This window comes from Nicotiana tomentosiformis, chromosome 6 (genome assembly GCF_000390325.3).
Source record: "Nicotiana tomentosiformis chromosome 6, ASM39032v3, whole genome shotgun sequence".
NCBI classification, from domain to species: Eukaryota; Viridiplantae; Streptophyta; class Magnoliopsida; order Solanales; family Solanaceae; genus Nicotiana; species Nicotiana tomentosiformis.
The window spans coordinates 69,573,911-69,597,523 of NC_090817.1; the positions used below are offsets into that span (position 1 = coordinate 69,573,911).

Consider the following 23,613-nt stretch of genomic DNA (forward strand, 5'->3'; position numbering starts at 1 on the left):
GCAACTGGTCAAACAAATCATCAATCCGCAGAAACAGGTACTTTTTCTTAATGGTAACTTTGTTCAACTGACGATAATCAATGCACATCCGCATAGTCCCATCTTTCTTTTTCATAAATAACACTGGTGCACCCCAAGGCGATACACTCGGCCTGACAAACCCCTTTGCTAGCAACTCCTCAAGCTGCTCCTTCAACTCCTTCAACTCTTTCAGAGCCATACGGTACGATGGGATAGATATAGGCTGGGTACCTGGAGCTAAATCAATGCAAAAATTGATATCACGATCTGGTGGCATGCTTGGAAGATCAAAAGGAAACACATCGGAGAACTCCCAGACTACTGGTACTTAATCAATCGGCAGAGTCTCTGCGGTAGTATCCCGAACATAAGCTAAATAAGCCAAACAACCCTTCTCGACCATATGTCGAGCCTTCATAAAAGAGATGATCCGACTAGGTGTGCTGACAAACAAACCCTTCCACTCCAATCCAGGCAACTCTGGTATTGCCAAGGTAACAGTCTTGGAATGGCAATCAAGGATGGCGTGATATGGAGATAACCATTCCATGCCCAGGATAACCTCGAAGTCGGTCATATCGAGCAATAGGAGATCCGCTCTAGCCTAATAACCACAGAATGCAACCATACACGACCGATAGATCCGATCCACAACAATAGAATCGCCTATAGGAGTGGACACGTAAACAGGAGTGCCCAATGACTCACGAGGAACACCCAGGAAATGAGCAAACATAGATGACACATATGAATAGGTAGACCGTGGATCAAATAATACCGAAGTACCTGTAATCACGACATCTGAGGCCACTGAATTTGGTCTGGCCGGGAAAGCATAGAATCTAGATGGAGCGCCGACTGGCTGGCCTCCGCCTGACTAAATCGTAGCTGCCTGACCTCCCCCTGCCTAGCCTCCACCTCTCGGACGCCCCCTGCCTAGCCTTCAAGCCCAGTGAGGGCCGCTTCTGCAGAAGGGATCCTTCTTCTACGGCAAGCGTGCCGCTTCTGCGGCTGGGTTCGCTCCTGCGTCTCTCCTCACTACACCTACGCGTTCGCGAGTGTGCATGAAAATCCGCACCCGTGGTCCCTAACCAAACGCTCCAGAACCTCTTCTGTGTCGAAGCCCTCGCACTTGCGGGCTCGAACTTGCGGTCCAAAGCTCGCAGGTGCGAGCACACCAGAACTGGTGCACTAGCAGCCCTCTTGAGTTTCAAACTCAATTTGCGCATCATCTGAATGGCATCTGGGGCCCCGAGGCCCCGTCCAAACATACCAACAAGTTTGAAAACATAAAACAGACTCGCTCGCACCCTCAAAACACACAAAACAACATCAAAACTAAGAATCACACCCCAAACCAATTGAATCAAAATATGAACTCCAAGTTTCCAAATCGCTCTGAACGCGCCGAATCATACTTAGGCTACTCGGAATGATACCAAATTTTTTATGCAAGTCTTAAATCACCATACGGAACTATTTCCTGTCTCGAAATCCCATTTGGACCTCGATATAACCAAAACCTACTCCAAACCAAATTTAAAGAACTTTAAAACCTTCAAAGAACCAACTTTCACTATTAGGCACCGAAACGCTCTCGGTCATCCAAAATCCGATCCGAACATACGCCCAAGTCCAAAATCATCATACGAACCTGTTGGAATCATCAAATCTCAATTCCGAGGCCGTTTACTCAAAATGTTGACCAAAGTCAAACTTAGCCTTTTTAGCCAACCTTAAGGAACCAAGTGTTCCGATTTCGACCCGAACCCTTTCAAATCCCAAACTAACCATCCCTGCAAGTCATAAAATAGTAAAAGCACGTATGGGGAGTCTTATTTAGGGGAACGAGGTTCTAAAAAGCAAAATGACCGGTCTAGTCGTTACAACCTATCAATGAATTCTATCTCTCTAAAGAGACCTCCTTCTCCACAGCTCCCGGTGTAGCCATTGTTACCTCTGTCAGGCCACAAAGCCATCACATTCCTATCAAAATTGTTATTAACAAAAATTTTATTATCAGCAAAATCGCCTTGCTTGACAGTGGCACCAATAGAAATTGCATCATGAAAGGTATTATACTTATTCAGTACTTAGAGAAAAGTATCTCTAGACTTTGCTATGTCACAGGAGAACAACTGCGCATTAATTACAAGGTTTCTGAAGCCCATATTTGCAATAATGGCATTTGCCTTACAAATGATTTTGTGATTATTGAAGATATCAATGAAGATATCATTTTAGGAATTCTTTTTATCACTAAGATAAAACCTTATATTACTGATTTAAATGGCATTAATATCACCATTTTAGGAAAAACCTTGCATTTCCCTTTTATAAAAACTCTTTCACAAGAGGAAAGTAACTTTATTAGAGAAAACACAGTTTTTCGTATTAACAAACTTTCTCAGCATATCACCTTTTTAATGGATGAAATAAAATTTAAGAAAATCGAGCAAATTTTAAAAATCCCGTAGATAGTTCCTAAGATAGCCAATCTTCAACAACAGTTTGAGAAAGAAATATGCTCTGATTTTTCAAACGCCTTTTGGGAAAGAAAAAGACATGTGATTGAACTACCATACATAGAATGATTCAATGAACATGTCATTTCTACTAAGGCAAGACCTATTCAAATGAATCATGAAATGATTAAAATTTGCAAAACTGAGATTACTAATCTTTTGAAAAATAAAATTATTCGTCCTTCTAAGTCTTCATGGGGTTGCTCCACCTTTTATGTTAATAACAATGCAGAGAAAGATAGAGGAGCATCAAGGTTGGCTATCAACTATAAACCTTTAAATACGGTTTTAAAATGGATTAGGTACCCGATACCTAACAAAAGAGATCTTTTAAAAAAAACCTATAAAGCTAATATTTATAGCAAGTTTGATATGAAATCAGGTTTTTGGCAAATCCAGATAGCTGAAAAAGATAAATATAAAACAACTTTCAATTTTCCCTTCAGACAATACGAATGGAATGTTATGCCTTTTGGGCTCAAGAATGCCCCGTCCGAATTTCAAAATATCATGAATTCTATCTTTAATGATTATAGTCATATGTCTATTGTTTATATATATTATGTTCTCATATTTTCTGAGGATATTGACTCCCATTTTAAACATCTTAATACCTTCTTCAAAGTAGAAAAATTTAATGGATTAGTTGTTAGCGCTAAAAAGATAAAACTCTTTCAAACTTCCATCATTTTCTTAGGCCATGACCTTTATTAAGGATCTTATAAACCTATTTGCAGAGCCATAGAGTTCTCCTCTAAATTTTCCAATGAAATTACAGATAAAACCTAGATTCAAAGATTTCTAGGAAGTCTCAATTACGTAGATGACTTTATTCCTAACATTAGGCAGATTTGTGAACCTTTATACAAGAGACTTAGAAAGATTCCTATCCCTTGGAATACTGAACAAACTCAGGCAGTTATACATGTTAAAAGAATAGTTCAGAACCTTCCTTGTTTAGGTATACCTATCCCAGAGGCATTTATGATCGTCGAAACCTACGCTTCAGATATTGGTTAGTGAGGCATCCTTAAGCAAAGAGTGACCTTAGAGTCCCCTGAACAACTTGTTTGTTTTACTTCAGGAACCCGGAATTCCGTACAAAATAATTATTCAACTGTTAAAAAGGAAATCTTGTCTATAATGCTATGTATCACTAAATTTCAAGATGATCTCATTAACAAGGAATTTTTACTCAGAGTTGATTGTAAATCAGTTAAAGAAATTCTTCAGAAAGGCGTTAAAAATCTTATTTTAAAATAAATATTTACTAGATGGCAAGCTCTACTATCTAGCTTTGATTTCAAAATTGATTTTATTAAAGGAGAAGATAATTCTCTCCCTAACTTTCTAACTCGAGAATTTTTACAGGGAAAATATGAGGCCAACCAAATCTCCCTTAAAGGGAGTTCCCCCGAACAATAAACCACAAATGGCTAGGCCTTTTGCCATAGCCCCCTCTTATCTTCGGCTCTACAGAGGTCGAATCCCCTCCCTCATCGTTCTTCGGTAAAATCGGAATTAGCAAATTGTTATACAGTTCTTGCAGAATTCCCTAGTTTACCGACTGCAACTCCTCGCCCTCCCCTAGGGCTCCCAGCTCCTAAAATAACAAAACCTTTTGAAAAAGGCAGTTCTTCTAGTTCTTCAGCACAAAACAAAGAAAGCTATGCTATGAAGGTTCCAGAAACCTTCACTCAGGCGGTAAACCCCTCAGCTTCCCTCAAAAAGCAACAAGAATCCAACCCTTCTCTAAAGGAAGAAGAAAAGTTCGAATTTATCACTACACATATGTTACTAGTCCTAGCTTTGGACAAAGCATATGACGGTTTTGGGATTAATGATCTCATCAAGCCGTGTTATACTGACCAAAATTTTGTGGATACAAAAAATCCACTAAAAACCAGGAGGTACTACGAAGCAATCCTTGTAGATACCGACTCAATTACTATTGAACATTCTATGTGTCCTAATGACCCTAGAAAAATCAACTATTCTAGATTTACAATTAAATAGATTTTTACCCCATTCGAATGATTTGTAGACAACCTACACACTCCAATTGCCCTTTCTATGGAACATCGACCACATACTTATAATTGGCATGATTATAAGGCAGCATGATTTAATTTCGTATACCTTCACCCAGGGCACACTTGGTTTGTTAAATATAGTCCTGAAATAATCAGATGAAGTATCCCCAGGTGGTTCTACGAATGGTGGGAAAGATTTGGAGGAACCAGACAAATCTCACCACAATAATTCGCTACTAAGTTTGAAAACTTCCAAGCCACTGGAGAAATCACTTCCCTTCCTGAGCACATTAAAATGTGTAAATATTTTATTAAGAGAAGAATTTCTTATATTTTAACCTGGAATTTTCCCAAAACAAAAATTGATAGGATTAAGTATTTATCCAAAGAGATAAAAATTTAAGGCTGGACTCCCAAACAAGTTTCAAAGCCCCTCAAAGAAACTTCCTCTGTCACATCTTCTAAGATGTCCCCTTCAAAGCACGCCCTTAAGCAAAAGCTTAAAGAAGCTTTGGAAAATATGGATAACGAAGATGATCATGATGAAAAACTTATTTTACAACTCCTAGAAGAATCATCCTCCGGAGACAACAACAATGGAGACATGAGCAATCCAAATAGAATGGCAGAAGCCTACCAAAGAGCCTAGTATGAATAGTAAAGTGATCTTTGGAAAAAGTAGAGGTCAAAAGGACCGAAATTACTTTTTCCAAGAGACACTCTATTATTCCTATGAAGAATCCAAGGTGGCTATCCTTTTCAAGACAAATCCCCACCAACTTTACTTTATCAAAAATATGTCGGCCATCTAACCGTCGACACAATCTTAGCCTTACACTTGTATGCTGTTAAAGCAATCGAACTTGTAACTTTACTTTTCCAAGTCTATAAAATACTCCCCTATATATTGTAAGAGGTATCCGAAAATTCCCCAAAGAGTTTCTTAGACCTCTCTCTCTTCCTCTTATATTTCCTTCCGCATATGTACTTTTGATTATGTTTTCAGAATAAACAGTTTGTAAGTATACTTTTTTGCTTTCAATATTATTAATACTTGCTTTCATTTTATTACTGCACGATCTTCCTAAGTCTCTTGTATAAAGGTTTACAAACCTACCTAATATTAGGAATAAAGTCAACTACATAGTTGAGACTTTCTAAAACTCTTTAAAGCTGGGTTTTATCCGTAATTTCATTGGAAAATTTAGAGGAGAACTCTATGGCTCTGCAAATAGGTTTATAAGATCCTTGATAAAGGTCATGACCTAAGAACCTGATGGAAGTTTGAAAGAGTTTTATCTTTTTAGCGCTAACAACTAATCCATTAAATTTTACTACTTTGAAGAAGGTATTAAGATGTTTAAAATGGGAGTCAATATCCTCGGAAAATATAAGAACATCATCTATATAAACAATAGACATATGACTATAATCATTAAAGATAGAATTCATGATATTTTAAAATTCGGACGGGGCATTCTTGAGCCCAAAAGGCATAACATTCCATTCGTATTTCCGAAGGGAACATTGAAAGCAGTTTTATATTTATCTTTTTCAGCTATCTGAATTTGCCAAAAATCTGATTTCATATCAAACTTGCTATAAATATTAGCTTTATAGGTTCTTTTTAAAAGATCTCTTTTGTTAGGTATCGGGTACCTAATCCATTTTAAAACCGTATTTAAAGGTTTATAGTTGATAACCAACCTTGGTGCTCCTCTTTCTTTCTCTGCATTATTATTAACATAAAGGGCAGAGCAACTCCATGAAGATTTATAAGGACGAATAACTTTATTTTTCAAAAGATTAGTAATCTCAGTTTTGCAAATTTTTATCATTTCATGATTCATTTGAATAGGTCTTGACTTAGTAGAAATGACTTGTTCATTGAATTCTTCTATGTATGGTAATTCAATCACATGTCTTTTTCTTTCCCAAAAGGCGTTTGGGAAATCAGAGCATGTTTCTTTCTCAAACTATTGTTGAAGATTGGATATCTTAGTAACTATCTCTGGGGGTTTTAAAATTTGCTCGATTTTCTTAACTTTTATTTCATCTTTTAAAAAGGTGATATGCTCAAAAAGTTTGTTAATTCAAAAAACTGTGTTTTCTCTAATAAAGTTACTTTCATCTTGTGAAAGAGTTTTTATAAAAGGGAAAATCAAGGTTTTTCCTAAAATGGTGGTATTTGTTATATCTCGCATTTTCGTACGTTAAAGTTTCGTCTCGGGAATGAGATTATCTTGAGATTATAAGCATTTATGCTATTTATAATAGGCGATAAGTAAAATGCCGTGAAGGTTAAAGGGTAAACGAATCAAAGAAAATGAGTTTCGTTGAATATTGTCGATTTAGGAAAACAAATACGGTCCGAGGTATAGTATCCGGTATTTATGGACTAGTGCCATACAAGGTACTACATGACCATGATAGTAAGGTGTATAAGGTATGTTAAAAGTGAGTAGTATTTTAATTAAGTTGAGATAATTATTAATTATGTGGGTAATTTGAGATTACCTAGTTAATTAAGGAGTTGTTGGGTGATTAATTAAAGAATTGGGATAAGACGTAATCCATCCCCAACGTGGAAGCATCCCCCCTTCCCCATTTTATGACTCTTAAAAGAGATTTAAAGGTGGCACACTTGAAAAGGTTATGTGACACCAAGATTGAAATGTGGGGCCCATCTAAAGGATAAAGGTAACATTTCTAAGTTCAAAATCAATTGCTAAGGAAAGAGTTTCAGCAAATATTTCTTTGCATAGCAACGTTACATCTCTTAAGAAAGAGTTTCATCAAAGATGATTTTGCAATAAGCAACGTTATTGCTTCGAGCATTTCATACAAAGACCACTTAATATTATAACAACGTGGGCTTTGCAAGGAAGTACGGTGCAATCTATCCCAAGAATATCATACGGATTTTTTTCTACTCCAGGTATGTTAAGGTTAAGTCATTCCTTCATTTTGGCATGATCTCGTAACTACATGCGTTTGATAACGAGGCATAAAGAGAAGTTCATACTCCTTAATTTATATACATTATCCTAGTCTCATAAGTTACAGTATTTTCCCTTATCGGGACTTCATATTCAATTGAGTATTATCTTCTTCCAGTCAAGAGAGCGGATGGTATATATATATACACACAATACTACTGTATTTTCCCCACCATCGAGCTATAATCAGTGGGCAGGCCCTTATTGGGCAACCTTTGATCAGATGGTAAGTTATATACCGAGCCTACTATGGCTGAGCGCCTATGAGCGAGCCCAGCATGGCCAAGTACAGAGCCTAGTATGGCCGAGCGCCTATGAGTGAGCCTACTACGACGGAGCAATTAAAGGTTCTGAGCCTTATAGGACCGGACATCTATTTTATTTACTATATTGAGAGAGTTGAGTCAGTATCAGCAAGTAAGTATATCGCCAGAGCAACTTTGACTCCCAGTTACTTTCAGTTATTATATTATCAGTTCAGTTTCAGCTTTTAGTTATTTTATTGCCTTGCATACTCGATACGTTATTTCGTACCGACATCCCTTTTTCTGGGGATGCTGCATTTCATACATGTAGGTTCAGACAGATAGACGGGTAGACCTCCTCAGTAGGAGTTGCCCGAGTTCAGATTTATCAGTAAGCTCCACGTCTTTCGGAGTTGCCGGGTCTAGAGTTTTGTGTACATTTTGTGTATATATGTATATAGGTTATGAGTAGGTCGGGCCCCTATTCCGATCACAATACATCCATCAGTAGAGACTTGTAGACATGTCCTGTCAGTTAGTGCTATATGTTGGGATTATAGGCCTTGTATGTAAATTTTATTGGTTTGTCAGCTATAGTAGTTATCATGGCCTTGTCGGACCAGCTTTATATTGATGTTTAGTCAGCGTTAATTTCCGTTCAGTTTTATATTTTGCTTCTCAAATTATCTTGCAATGTGGCCACGACCAAAGTGTGACATCATATGTTCAGAGTCCCTTAGTCGCAAGTTGGTACGCAAGGATAGGTGAGGCACTTCCCCCCCCCCCACCCCGGTTCGGGTGCATGACAAAAGTGGTATCAGAGCAGTTCTGTCCTAGGGAGTCTACAAGCCGTGTCTAGTAGGGTCTTGTTTATAGATGTGTTGTGCACCACATTATATAAGCAGGGGACTACAGGGCATTTAGGAGTTGGTTACCCTTCTTTCAAACCTAAATCGTGCTGTAGAACTGCGTTATAGGAAATTTGAGTTAAACTTACATGTTGGAATCTGTATGCACAAATAACGATGACTAGGAAGACTACGGCTAGCCAGAGGAGAGATACAAACAGTAGGTGAGGGGACTAGCAGGGTACCTCCAGTAGATGGGGCCTAATCTGAGGCCTTGGGAGAGACCCCTACTCAGCCATTACCGGGTCCTCCACCACCTGAGGAGATTCCTAGGGAGATCACACATCTAGTTCCCCCTCCGCTTCCATCAAATCAGGACTTGAGGTGTGCGGTGCATTTGTTGACATAGTTGGTAGCTACCCAACAACAAACTAGGGCACCCGCTAGTGCAGGATCTTCTGAGGGGTCTGGGAGTTCAAGGGTCCGAGAGTTTATTGATTTGAGTCCCCCAGAGTTTACGGGAACAGATCAGAGAGAGGACCCACAGGATTTCATAGTTCAGTTTCACAGGATCTTTCGGGTTATGAATGCCACGGAGAAAGAGGCAGTTGAGCTAGCAGCTTTTCGACTCCGAGATATAGCCATCATTTGGTACGAGGGATGGGAGAGGTCCAGAGGACGTGATGCACCTCCAGCTATTTGGGAGAATGTTTCGGATACCTTCCTTGACCAGTAGTTACCGCGGGAGATCCAATAGGCTCGAGTCGATCAGTTTCTAGCCCTCAAGCAGGGGAATATGAGTGTTCGAGAGTATAGTCTCCATTTTCACTCATTGGCTAGATATGCACCATCTATAGTTGCTACTATGCGGGACATGATTCACAAGTTTATAGTAGGGTTGGCCCCATAGTTAACCGAGGCATGTGCCACCGCTGCATTGCAAGATAGTATGGGTATCTCCCGGATTTAGGCATTCGCCTAGAATATAGAAAGGGGTAGGCGTCAGCAGCGTGGTACAGAGAGGACTGAGTCAAGACAGATGAGATTTGCTAGGTCTCAGGAGCAGTCTTAGGGTAGTTATAGGCCCCAGTACTTCAAATGGCCACCTAGGCCTCCGCCACCTCAGTTACAGGGTTACCGGTATGACCGCTATACTCAGTCAGGACTAGGTGAGAGCTCACGAGCGTCGGGTTTGTAGCGATAGTGAGGTTCAAGGCATACATGGTCATTTCTGCTGCTGTGCGACATCTGTGGTAGAGGACACTTGGGCCAATGCCGAGCTGGTTCCGATGCTTGTTATACATGTGGACGTTCGGGGCATATGATGCGAGATTGCCCAAATAGAGATTCTGGGGATATGGCACAACTAGCGAATTCATCAACAAAATTATCTATGTCCGTGCATCCTTTAGGGCGCGAATCTCAGTATTCGGCGGGTAGAGGTCGAGGCAGAGGTAGAGGTTCCAGTTCAGGTGGTAACCAGAATCGTAGCTATACTTTAGCGGGTCGACAGGACCAGGAGTCTTCACCAGACGTTGTGATAGGTATGTTGACCATTTGCTCTCACGATTCTTATGCCTTGATAGACCCAGGATCTACTTTATCGTGTATTACCCCATTTGTCGCGGGGAAGTTTGGTATAGTGCCTGAAATACTAAGTGATCCTTTTGCGGTATCTACACCGGTCAGAGAATCGATTATTGCTAGATGGCTTTATCGAGGTTGTACAGTGACAGTTTGTAGTCGTCAGACCTCAGTCGACCTAGTTGAGCTAGATATGTTAGATTTTGATGCTATCATGGGCATGGACTGGTTGGCAGCTTGCTATGCCACAGTTGATTGTCGAGCAAAGACAGCCAGATTTCATTTTTCAGGTGAGCCAGTCCTTGAATGGGTAGGTAATACAGTGACACCAAGAGGTAGGTTTATTTCCTATCTAAAGGCGAGGAAAATGATCGCAAAAAGGTGCATTTATGATATTGTGCGAGTTAGAGATGCAGATGCTGAGATACCTACACTTTAGTCTATTCCAGTAGTCAAAGAGTACGCAGATGTATTTCCAGATGAACTTCCAGGTATTCCTCCAGAGCGAGAGATTGATTTTGGTATCTATTTGCTTCCAGAAACTCAACCAATATCCATCCCTCTATATAGAATGGCACCTGCCGAATTGAAGGAGTTGAAGGAGCAGTTAAAATATTTGCTGGAGAAAGGTTTCATCAGGCCCAGTACCTCACCTTGGGGTGCACCGCTACTGTTTGTATGGAAGAAAGATGACTCGCTGAGGATGTGTATCGATTATAGGCAGCTGAACAAGGTAACTATTAAGAATAAGTATCCATTTCCAAGGATACATGACTTGTTTGATCAGTTATAGGGAGCTAGATGCTTTTCAAAGATAGATTTGAGGTCGGGGTACCACCAGGTCAGAGTTCGGGAGAAAGATATTCCCAAGACAGCCTTCAGGACCCGATATGGCCACTTCGAGTTCCTTGTCATGTCCTTCGGGTTGACGAATGCACCTGTTGTATTCATGGACTTGATGATTAACCTATTCTGGCCATTTTTAGATTTGTTCATGATAGTATTTACTGATGATATTCTGGTTTATTCACGTTCATAGGATGAGCATGCGGACCACCTGCGAGCCGTACTCCAAACCCTCCATGATAGTAAATTATATGCTAAGTTTTCTAAATGTGAGTTCTGGTTGAAGTCTGTAGCATTCTTGAGGCATATTGTATCCGATGGAGGTATAAAGGTAGACATTCAGAAGATTGAGGCTATGAAATCCTGGCCTAGACCTACAACTCTGACAGAGGTTTGTAGCTTTCTAGTCTTAGCAGGATACTACCGGAGGTTCGTAGAGGGTTTTTCTTCCCTTTCAGCACCATTGACGAAGTCGACACAGAAAGTAACTAAGTTTCAGTGGACAGAGGCTTGCGAGCAGAGTTTCCAAGAGCTTAAGAATAGGTTGACCTCAGCGCTAGTTCTAACACTTCCAGAGGGTCCAGATGGTTATGCCATGTATTGTGATGCCTCAGGTGTCGGGTTAGGATGTGTACTAATGCAACATGGAAAGGTAATTGCGTATGCTTCAAGGCAGTTAAGGAAGCACGAGCAGAATTATCCGACCCACGACCACGAGTTAGCTGCGTTTATCCATACACTTAAGATATAGCGGCATTATTTATATGGTGTTAATGTTGATGTATTCACAGATCATAAAAGCTTGCAATATATCTTCAAGCAAAAAGAGTTGAATTTGTGACAGAGGCGATGACTTGAGTTATTGAAAGATTACGATGTTAACATTCTCTACCATCCAGGGAAAGCTAATGTTGTAGCAGATGCCTTAAGTCGCCGATCTATGGGTAGTTTAGCACATGTAGAGGCCAAGAAAAGACAATTAATTAGAGAGATTCATCAATTGGCTTGTTTGGGGGTTCGGTTAGTAGACTCTGGTGATGGTGGAGTTGTACTCCAAAATACTGCAAAATCATCTCTCATAACTGAAGTAAAGGAGAGGCAGTACGAGGACCAGAGTTGGTCGAGTTGAGAGAGCGAGTTCCGCAGCAGAAGAAGCCATTGTTAGAGCTCAAGGGAGATGTGGTTCTCAGATATAGGGGCCATATGTGTGTTCCGGATGTAGCAGGGCTACGAGACAGGATTATGTCAGAGGCACATTATTCGTGGTACTCCATTCATCCTAGGTCGACAAAGATGTACCATGACATTAAGGATGTGTACTGGTGGAACGATATGAAGAGGAACATTGCTGAGTTTGTCGCTCAGTGTCCTAGTTGCCAGCAGGTGAAGGTAGAGCACCAGAAACCCGGAGGGCTAATGCAGACTATAGAGCTCCCGACGTGGAAATGGGAGGTGATAAACATAGACTTTGTCATGGGTTTACCTCGTTCTAATCGTAAGTTCGATTCTATATGGGTGATAGTCGATAGGCTCACGAAATAAGCTCATTTCCTACCGATCCGATCTACATATACAACAGAAGATTATGCAAACTTATATATGAAGGAGATAGTGCGGCTACATAGATTACCAGTATCTATTATATTTGACCGTGGGGCCCAATTTACAACACATTTTTGGAGGTCATTTTAGAGAGGTCTAGGGACTCAGGTGAATCGCAGTACAACTTTTCATCCACAGACCGATGGACAAGTCGATCGCACAATTCAGACTCTCGAGGATATGTTACAAGCATGTGTGGTTGATTTTAAAAGAAGTTGGGATGAACATTTACCTCTTATCGAGTTTGCATATAATAACAGTTACCACTCCAGTATCCAGATGGTTCCGTACGAGGCTTTGTATGTGCATAAGTGCAGATCTCCTATAGGGTGGTTTGATGTTGGAGAATTTGGGTTACATGGGCCAGACCTGGTTCAGCAGGCCGTAGAGAAAGTAAAGCTTATCCGAGAGCGACTGTTAACAGCCCAGAGTCATCATAAGTCATATTCTGACGTGCGGCGACGAGACTTAGAGTTCGGGGTTAATGACTGGGTATTCTTAAAGGTGTCACCTATGAAGGGCGTGATGAGGGTAGCCTCCGTGAAGGTTTTATGGAGAATTAAGAATGTGAAAGAGATGACGTGGGAAGCGGAGAAGGAAATGAAGTCTAAATACCCCCATCTATTTCAAACTGAAGATATGGATCAAGGTGGGATACCTCAGCACAGCTCTATTCAGGCCAATAAGTCATCAAGTAAGCTCTTATTTTTGACTTTCAGAATTTATAATGGACAACTGTGTGAGGCCAAGTGTTGTTATTTATAGACATTGGCCATGTGTGGCATGTATAGTATGTTTTCTGGCTGCATACAGGTTGATTTTAGTATAGTGTACGTAGGAGACTCTGGCAAAACTTTTCCAAAGTCTTTAAGACTAAACATTTGAGGACGAATGTTTCTAAGGGGGAAGGATGTTACATCTCGTATTTTCGTACGTTAAAGTTTCATCTTCAGATAATCGACGTAGGCTCGGGGATGAGATTATCTTGAGATTATAAGCATTTATGCGATTTATAATAGGCGATAAGTAAAATGCCATGAAGGTTAAAGGGTAAACAAATCAAAGAAAATGAGTTTCGTTGAAGATTATCGATTTGGGAAAACAATACGGTCTGAGCTATAGTACCCAGTATTTATGGACTAGTGCCATACAAGGTACGACATGACCATGATATTAAGGTGTATAAGGTATGTTAAAAGTTAGTAGTATTTTAAATAAGTTGAGATAATTCTTAATTATATGGGTAATTGGTTAATTATTGGATAATTGGAGATTACCTAGTTAATTAAGGAGTTGTTGGGTGATTAATTAAAGAATTGGGATAAGACGTAATCCCTCCCCAATGTGGCACCCCCCTTTCCCATTTTATGATTCTTAAAAGAGATTTAAAGGTGGCACACTTGAAAAGGTTATGTGACACCAAGCTTGAAATATGGGGCCTACCTAAAGGATAAAGGTAACATTTCTAAATTCAAAATCAATTGCTAAGGAAAGAGTTTCAGCAAATATTTCTTTGCATAGCAACGTTACATCTCTTAAGAAAGAGTTTCATTAAAGATGATTTTGCAATAAGCAACGTTATTGCTTCGAGCATTTCATACGAAGACCACTTAATATTATAACAACGTGGGGTTTGCGATTCTAAGGAAGTACGGTGCAATCTTTCCCAAGATATCATATGGATTTTTCCCTACTCCAGGTATGTTAAGGTTAAGCTCTTCCTTCATTTTGGCATGATCTCATAACTACATATGTTTGATTACGAGACATAAAGAGAAGTTCATACTCCCGAATTTATATACATTATCCTAGTCTCATAAGTTACAGTATTTTCTCTTATCGGGACTTCATATTCAATTGAGTATTGTCTTCTTTCAGCCAAGAGAGTGGAGGGTATATACATATATATATATATATATATATATATATATATATATATATATATATATATATATATATACAGTATTACAGTATTTTCCCCACCATCGAGCTATAATCGGTGGGTAGGCCCCTATTGGGGACCCTTTGATCAGATGGTAAGTTATATACCGAGCCTACTATGGCCGAGCGCCTATGAGCGAGCCCAGCATGGCTGAGGTATAAAGCCTAGTATGGCCAAGCACCTATGAGCGAGCCTACTACGGCGGAGCAGTTACAGGTTCCGTGCCTTATAGGACCGGATATCTATTTTATTTACTATATTGAGAGAGTTGAGTCGGTATCAGCAGGTAAGTATATCTTCAGATCATCTTTGACTCCCAGTTACTTTCAGTTATTATATTATCAGTTCAATTTCATCTTTCAGTTATTTTATTACCTTGCATACTCGATGCGTTATTTTGTACTGACGTTCCTTTTTCCGGGGATGTTGCATTTCATGCGTGCAGGTTCAGATAGACAGACGGGTAGACCTCTTCAGTAGGTGTTGCCCGAGTTCAGCTTTATCGGTAAGTTGTACGTCCTTCGAAGTTGCCGGGTCTAGAGTTTTGTGTACATCTTATGTATATAGGTTATGGGTAGGTCAGGGCCCTGTTCCGATCATAATACATCCATCAGTAGAGGCTTGTAGACATATCCTGTCAGTTAGTGCAGTATGTTGGGCTTGTAAGCCTTGTATGTATATTTTGTTGGTTTGTCAGCTATAGTAGTTATGACGGACTTGTTGGCCTAGTTTTATATTGATGTTTATTCAACGTTAGCTTCCGTTTAGTTTTATATTTTTCTTCGCAAATTGTCTTGCAATGTGGCCACAACCAAAGTATGATATTATATGTTCAGAGTCCCTTAGTCGCAAGTTAGTATGCAAGGATAGGTGAGCCACCGGGTACCGTCATGCCCCCCAGGTTCGGGGCATGACAATATTAATGCCATTTAAATAAGTGATATAAGGTTTTATCTGAGTGATAAAAGGAATTCCTAAAATGATATCTTCGTTGATATCTTCAGTAATCACAAAATCATTTGTAAGGAAAATGCCATTATTACAAATATGGGCTTTAGAAAGCTTGTAATTAATGTGCACTTATTCTCTCGTGGCAGAGTAAAGTCTAGAGGTACTTTTCTCTAAGTACTGAATAGGTATAATGCCTTTCATGATGCAATTTTTATCGGCGCCACTGCCAAGCAAGGCGATTTTGCTGATAACGAAATTTTTGCTAATAACAATTTTGATAGGAATGTGATGGCTTTGTGGCCTGACGGAGGTAACAATGGCTACGTCGGGAGATGTGAAGGAGGAGGTCTCTTTAGAAAGACAAAATTCATTAATAGGTAGTTGAGGTTCTATCAGGTGATCATTATTGAGGAGGATTGTTTTCCTTTCAGGAAGTTCTTCCTCATCAGATTTATGATCGTAAGAATTAGCACGTTTGAGGACTTGCTCAGTAAGGGCATCTAATTTGACCTTATCAAGTCTGGATCTAATGTCCTTAATATCTTTCTTAAGTAAGTTCTGAGACTCCGTATCTAAGATCAGAAATAGAGCGTTCGGGAGACTTCTCAAATCTAGACATGATTTGCTTCATGCTGAAAGGTTCATTGATGACCTTAGGTTTAGGCATAGGTTCGTCCTCTTGTTGATCGAGAATAAGTATTTTGAGTTCTAGAAGATATCTATTTCTAGAATCTTCATCATTGATATGTTGAATGATATCGAAGAGGGTTTCTTTAGAGTTATCGGACAAACCTCTGATTCTTTGAGGAAGGCTATCACAAGTACAAAATATTTCATTACACTTGTTTCGACACTAAATTTGAAGGTTTGGAATGTTCATAAGTTTAATCGAGAGTTGACTTTGATGATATTAGGTTCGAATTATTGTTCCGGGAGTTGGAATAGGTTCGTTATGTCATTTGGAACTTGTATGCAAAATTTGGGTTCATTCCGGAATGATTAGGCTGGAATTGAATGCTTGGTTCGAAGTTTGAAGTTTATGAACTTAAGAGATTGATCTTGATTGACGATTCATGATTTTGATGTTAATATGTGTGATTTGAGGCCTCGAGTAGGTCAGTAATATGTTTTGAGACTTATTGGTATATTCAGACGGGGTCCCGAGGGGCTCGGGTGAGTTTCGGGGTGGTTTCAGACCATTTCTAGGCCATTTTTAGTTGCTGGGTTTTGGTTACAACAATGTTCATTGTGATCATGTAGAATTGGTCGCGATCGCGAAGAGTAAAATGGGGAAAATGTGCCTGTGAATCGCGATTGTGGAAGAGTTTTCGCGACCGCGTAGAGGAAAATTCTACGGTCACTAACTCGACTTTGGAAGCTTATATCTTGCAATCTATAAGGAATTTGGAGATGATCCAAAATGAAAGTTGTAGCCCTTGTGTCTAGTTTTTAGAAAATCAAACCGTTTGGCATTTGGAGTTATGTACAGAGAGTTATGGCTAATACACTACATGCTGTCTGAGAAGAGTTTGGGGAGTGTTAATAGAAGTCTGTTCATCGCGATCAGGGGGACATGGCCGCGATCGCATAGAGTAAAATTTTCATGGAAAATTTTTGTAATAGCGATCGCGAGGTTTTGATTGCGATCGCGAAGGGTACCCCTAGAGCAGACCTTCAAGTACTCTATTTCGAAGGTTTAAGGTATTTTAGCATATTTTGAGCTATGGAGCTCAGATTGAGGTGATTTTCACCACATGAATTGGAATAAGTGATTCTAACTCGGTTTTGGTTATTATACATGAATCTAATATTGTTTTTATAATTTAATTATTATTTTGAATTGGAAAAATCGGGAAAGATTTGCGAAACTTCATAGACTATAATTTGAGGATTTGAAGGTCGAGTTAAGATCGAAATTGAATAAGTTTGGTATGATTGGACTCGTTATTGAATGGGTGGTCGGATTTCGTTAATTTTGTCGGATTTCGAGATGTGGGCCTGGAGTTTGACATTTTGGTTGACTTCGGGATTTTGATTAAAGATTCGACCTTTATCATTTGGAATTGTTTCTTTAGGCATTAATTGATGAATTGTTTCCTTAGGCACTAGTTTCTTGAATTATTTGTGATAGCTACGTGCTATGGGTGCGAATATGTGTGGGTTTTGAACCCATGTGCAAGCACCAGAGTATTTATCCATGCTCGGGGTAGTGCTTAGGCTATGATATGCCTAAAGTTGACTGTTAAGCTTTAAGCTATAATGTTTCTTATAATTGTACCGTTATTGTGAACTATTTGAGCCATACTTGAGGTTACGAAGAGGCTAATTCCCTGAATAAACTTGGTAATTACTATTTCTGTGATAACTTACCGATTTGAGATATGATAGCACACATTGCACATGCCTACACTTTAGCATGTTAATATACCTGTCCAGGAACATGAAATCTGATATTTATCCATTGTTTATATGTGTTCTTGTATACTTGCTTCTGTGTGATATGATTTGGACTGGGCGCCTGTGACCAGGCCGGGCGGATTGGCATTATTAACACGTGAGTTGTCCGCGCAACACGTGAATTGTCCGTGCGGATCCAGATATTGATACTATAGCATGTGAGTTATCCGTTCAGCACATGAGTTGTCCGTACGGATCCAGATATTGATACTATAGCACGTGAGTTGTTCGTGCAACATATGAGTTGTCCGTGCAGATCCAGATATTGATACTACAACACGTGAGTTGTCCGTGCAACACGTGAGTTATCCGTGCCAATCCAGATATTGATACTATAGCATGTGAGTTATCCGTGTAGCATGTGAGTTGTCTGTGCCGATCAAGATATTGATACTATAGCACGTGAGTTGTCCATGCAGCATGTGAGTTGTCCGTGTGATTGTTATTGATCTGAGCTCCAGGAGAGCTAGTTACCGTTATTGGATCTGGTTGCGCGCCACAATGGGCTGATATTCGGTTATTACATTTCACCTTTAATTGCAAATCCCTTGATTGATTACATGGTTTACTTGCATATCTTCCTTATATGCTAGATTGTTGTCTGAGAAGAACACTTTAAAACCAAGAGTTGTGAGCATCAAAATGGTTTCACCTAAAATTTTCTAATTTGATCATATATCTGTTTTATACTTGTTGAAATTTTGAACTGCATAGGTGTTATTGAGAATCATCTATAGTTCTTGCTTCTTTTATCTCGCTGATGTTAGTTAAGATACTTATTGAGTATATGGGGTCGGTTATACTCATACTACACTTCTGCACCTTGCGTGCCGATCCTTGTGTTGATGTCGGTGTGAGGGTCGTACTCATTCCAGTTATGGCTATCACTTGTCCTTGGTAGCATTAGATTCGGATTCCGTTCATTTACATTTCAAACAGATGTTGTAATTATTTCAATTCAGTTTTTCTAAAAATCTAAGTCTTAGTGACTCATGACTTGTACTATCAGTCCTTGAGAATTCTTTGTATAAAAAATATTTTCAATTATATTGTCATTATTTCTCTCAGTAAATAGCATTTGAATAGGATTGTTGCTATTTGGCTTACCTAGCGGTTGTGTTAGGTGCCATCACGGCTAGTTAGATTTCGGGTCGTGACAAGTTGGAATCATTAGAGCTCTAGGTTCATAGGTTCTACGAGTCATGAGTAAGTGTCTGGTAGAGTCTTGCGGATCGGTATGATGATGTCCATACCTATATTCGAGAGGCTACAAGGCATTTAGGATGAACTTCCCATCTTTCTTTCTTTATCGTGCGACATTGATTCAGCTTGAAGAGTGTCACTTTGAATTCCTTCCACTCACTCCTATGTGTATATGAGTGCTCGATATCAGCTGTGCATCAAAGGCTTTTGATTCCATGGATGAGGTGCGAGATGTGTTTTCTGTGTGCTGATGATCGACCAGTCTGGAGGACTTGAGGCCAGGTTTTGACTGTAGCTTGAGCATAGTGATTTCGTTTGTGTGAGCATGTGTCTTTGGAATTATATGTCCGGTGGTGTAACAATGAATGTAATTTGTGGCTCGATGAGTGGTTGAATGGCTATATTATGAGTATATTGTGATTGTGGGATGTATTCAGGTGGTTTTGAATATGACAAAAAGAGTTTGCTTGAGATGTAAAAAGTATTATTGGATGCTTGATTTCTGTCTTGATTTGACATATAGTCTCAAGTTATAAGTGTGTTGAAGGATCTTTCACGTTGTTAAATTGTGGAACGAATTAGATTCTCATGTCTTGTTGATGAGTTCATACTTATGAAGATTAAGTGATTGCGTAGTAGTTGTGGTTGTGAAAGGGTATAGAGAGATGCCAGTTTGAGGCTAAGCAGGTGGGTTATCACCTTCGGGGTAAGCTATGGATGTGTGATCCTTATAATGTTGTGTGGAGGTTTTCTTTCCTACCAGTGGGTTATATGTGTTGCGATTTGAGTTTGGATTGGTTGAGAAAGTTGGCCTGACTGTCACGAGGATGACTGCGAGCTTAGCAGATGATCTGAGGTATTTTAGGGGTTGTGTTGCATGAGCTTATGAATAATTTAGTTGAATCTCACCGCGGTATTATGGTAGTAATAAAGTATGGGTATTGTGAGTTATCGAATGTTTTGATCTTTGGCTTTGAGCTAAGTGGGGGAGTCCGCTATCGACGATTTGATTGCATGGTTATGTGTTAAGTACTAGTTTTGGTCTGCGCACACTTGTGAATCAGTTATGACTTGCAGAGGTTGAGATCGAGGATGACTCGAGTAAGGAAATTTTTGGATACGGGTTATATTGTACTTTATGGGTATATGAAAATCATGGGATGATTTGAGTTGATATTCATGATGGAGGTGGTGTGCATGGAGTAGGGATTCACTCGGTTGCTTAGAGGTGTGGATTACTTATTTGGGTATTATTGTGATAATGGGGCACATGTCATTCGGCCCGTTGGGGCGGTGCAATTGAGATTTGGGAAAGGTAGACTACGCTCGAGGAAGTTCTAAGGAGTTTAGGATTCATATGTGGCATTTGAGGATTCTTCAGATTTGTATAGGGCTAGAATCTGAGATTTGCATTGGATGGTGTCGAGACTCGCAGTATTTCTATATCATTATGGATTCTACATTTCGGTATGAGGAGGGTGAAGGAAACAGTTTTAGATTCACAGAAGGTCCCTTCAGAGTGGGTGTCTCGATTGTTGTACTTTTGGGGTACTTAAGAGGGAATACAACGGCTTATGGGCCTTAGGGCAGTGTGGTTTTATGATAGGATCTCTTGTGGTGAGCTTTGAGTCAGGACTGTGGTGTTATGGCAAGGATAAGTGTCAACTTAAGGGTAATTCGGAAGGAACTCAGAGAAATAGGACAACTTAGTAGTAGGTTGGATCAACACGGTAATGGATATGATCGATTCTTTGGGTACTTATGATGTGGTAAGTATCTACAGGTATTTTGTGGCAATACTCTTGGGTTTGATGACATGTGTTGCTTGGCTGAGTTAGAGAGATTCAGTTCTAATGGCTTGGTTATGTGAAAATGGGTTTCGAAGAGTTCTCGATGGATTCTACCATGTTTTGAGATGGATATTTCCTACTGGCATGAGGAGCATGTTGCGAATTGTGATTTTCTCCTGGTTGGGATCAAATGCAAGGTTTCTGACTGATCGGGTATGCATTCTGCTGGTGACTCAGAGTTGATTATGAGATTCTCGTGCTCTTCATATGAGGGCATGATAGATGCGGTGTGTCCTGTGGGATTGAGATTTGTATGTGCAAGGTTACGGTTCAGTTTTGAAAGGAAGGTCATAAATTCTTAGACAACATAGATGGTTTCAGACGACTAGATAAATGTCATTACTACTTGGTATTGCCTGAGAATGGTGCATATTTCAGGAGGCACACTGTGTTTTGACTTACGGATGCTTCGTTGGCATTGCGGTACTCGCCTGGTTGATTGACTGCTTGTCACGACCCAAACCAATGGGACGCGACGGGCACCCGGTACCTTACTCAACCGAGTACCAATGTTACATATCCTTCTTATCGTACTATCATTGGCAAATGGGTCAAACGGGCTGTCATGGGCTAACCAAAATAAACATAAGGGAATACTCAATATAAGACGACCCAATCTGATATAAAAATTTATACATGTGACATACGGGCCTATAAGGCCAAAATGATTACTCGTACACTGAACATAGGTCGAAAAGGCCATACCATTTTTCATATACATGACATCTGTCTACAAGCCTCTAAGAGTACATAAATATCATAAAGATCGGGACAAAGCCCCGCCATACCAATCAACACATGTCTTAATCATACTGACCAAATAGCAACTCCGGAGCAAATGGAGCGCACCAACACCTTCTGCTGAGCTGATAGCCTACTTGGAGGACTCTCAACCTGTCTAACGGGACCTACGAGCATGAAACATAGTGTCCCCAGGCAAAAGGGACGTCAATAGAAATAATGTACCGAGTATGTAAGGAATGAAAACCAGTAAGTAATAGACATGAGAGAAACATGGAGTAAAAGACTCAACATGTAAGTCTCAATAAATCTACGAATCATTTCATATTTATAATGTCATGCATATTCGTATAAATGTCATACCATGCATAGGTATATGCGTTCATAACATCATCAAGCCTCTGAGGGCATCCCATCATATCATCTCGGCCACTGTGGGCAAATCATCAACATATACCAGCTGATCAGGTGGTGGTGCGTATATAACGCCGTAACCTTTTTTCATATCCCATATACATATAATATACGCGTATATAACGCTATCTGGTCATGGGTCAATGTACATATATAAATAAATGCAATGCATGAGAAGTACGTCAATAAAATCTCTCAGAACGTCATAAGACCATTATGCCTCTGATTAATATCATGAAATAAATTTTATCAACTTACGTATTTTTTGAGACCCATGAACAGATGATAGAATAATAAGATACATGGGGAATCAAGAATATAGACACCCATAGTATTTCTAGGAATAGAGTCATTTATGAAAGTTGCGTATTTTGTTCGTTTCATTTGTATCATTTGGACCATGCCAAAAGGAAAGAAGGGATAGTCTTAACATACCTGAGTCAATTCTCTTGACAATCCCTCTAACACCCATCTTTTGCGAAAAAACACGTGACAGTAGGATCGGAGTAGGAAAAAATCCGTATGATATTTTTGAGAAAGATTGCACCGTACTTCCTTAAAATTACAAAATCCCACGTTGCTAAGATGCTAAGAAATCTTTGCTTGAATTTTGTTGAAGCAGTTTACTTTGCCAAAGTAAATCCGTATGACATTCATTCTTAAAATGAATGAAATGAATTAGAAAGTCCCTTGTTATAATGGTGTGGGCCCCACTTATAAGGCTAACTTTAGCCAATTAAAATCTCTTAAAATGCCACCTTTCACATAAATTTAAGAGTCATTAAATCGGCTTTAACTTGCTACCAAGTCTTCATAAACCCACGTGAAGGTTGTCCCCTTAGAATTATCCAAAATCTTCACCTAAATAATTATCCACAAAATCCAATTTACAAATTAATCTCCCACTTAAAAATCCATAATTACCCAATTATCCACATAATTAAAAATTATCTCAAACTACTTAAAATACTACTCACTTTTAACATACTTTATATACCTCACTATCATAGTCATGTGGTACCTTGTATGGCACTAGTCCATAAATACGGGGTATTGTAGCTTGGACCGTATTTTATCTCAAAATGTCAAACTTCGACGAAATTTAATTCTTTGATTTGCTTACCCTCTTACCTTCACGAATTTACTTATCACTTGTTTGAAATAACATAATACTTATAACCTCAATATAATCTCATTCCCGATCTTACGTCGATTAACTTATGACAAAATTTTAACGTATGAAAATGCGGGATGTAACATCTCATTTTCGAGCTTTCATCAATTTACTTATGGCGTACTTTCACGTACGAAAACATGAGGTGTAACACTGCTGATGCCCAGATTTTGCTATG

The 23,613-nt window shown here is 39.4% G+C and overlaps 1 protein-coding gene across 1 annotated transcript in view; it reads left to right on the plus strand.

Moving 5' to 3' along the window:
- The first annotated feature begins 266 nt into the window (after window positions 1-266).
- The window catches only part of LOC138894169 (uncharacterized), a 91,785-nt gene continuing 68,438 nt past the window's right edge, over window positions 267-23,613 (plus strand). The window contains exon 1 of the mRNA XM_070178851.1: window positions 267-345. Within this exon, the coding sequence (XP_070034952.1) occupies window positions 267-345 (79 nt within the window). The remainder of the gene's footprint in view (window positions 346-23,613) is intronic.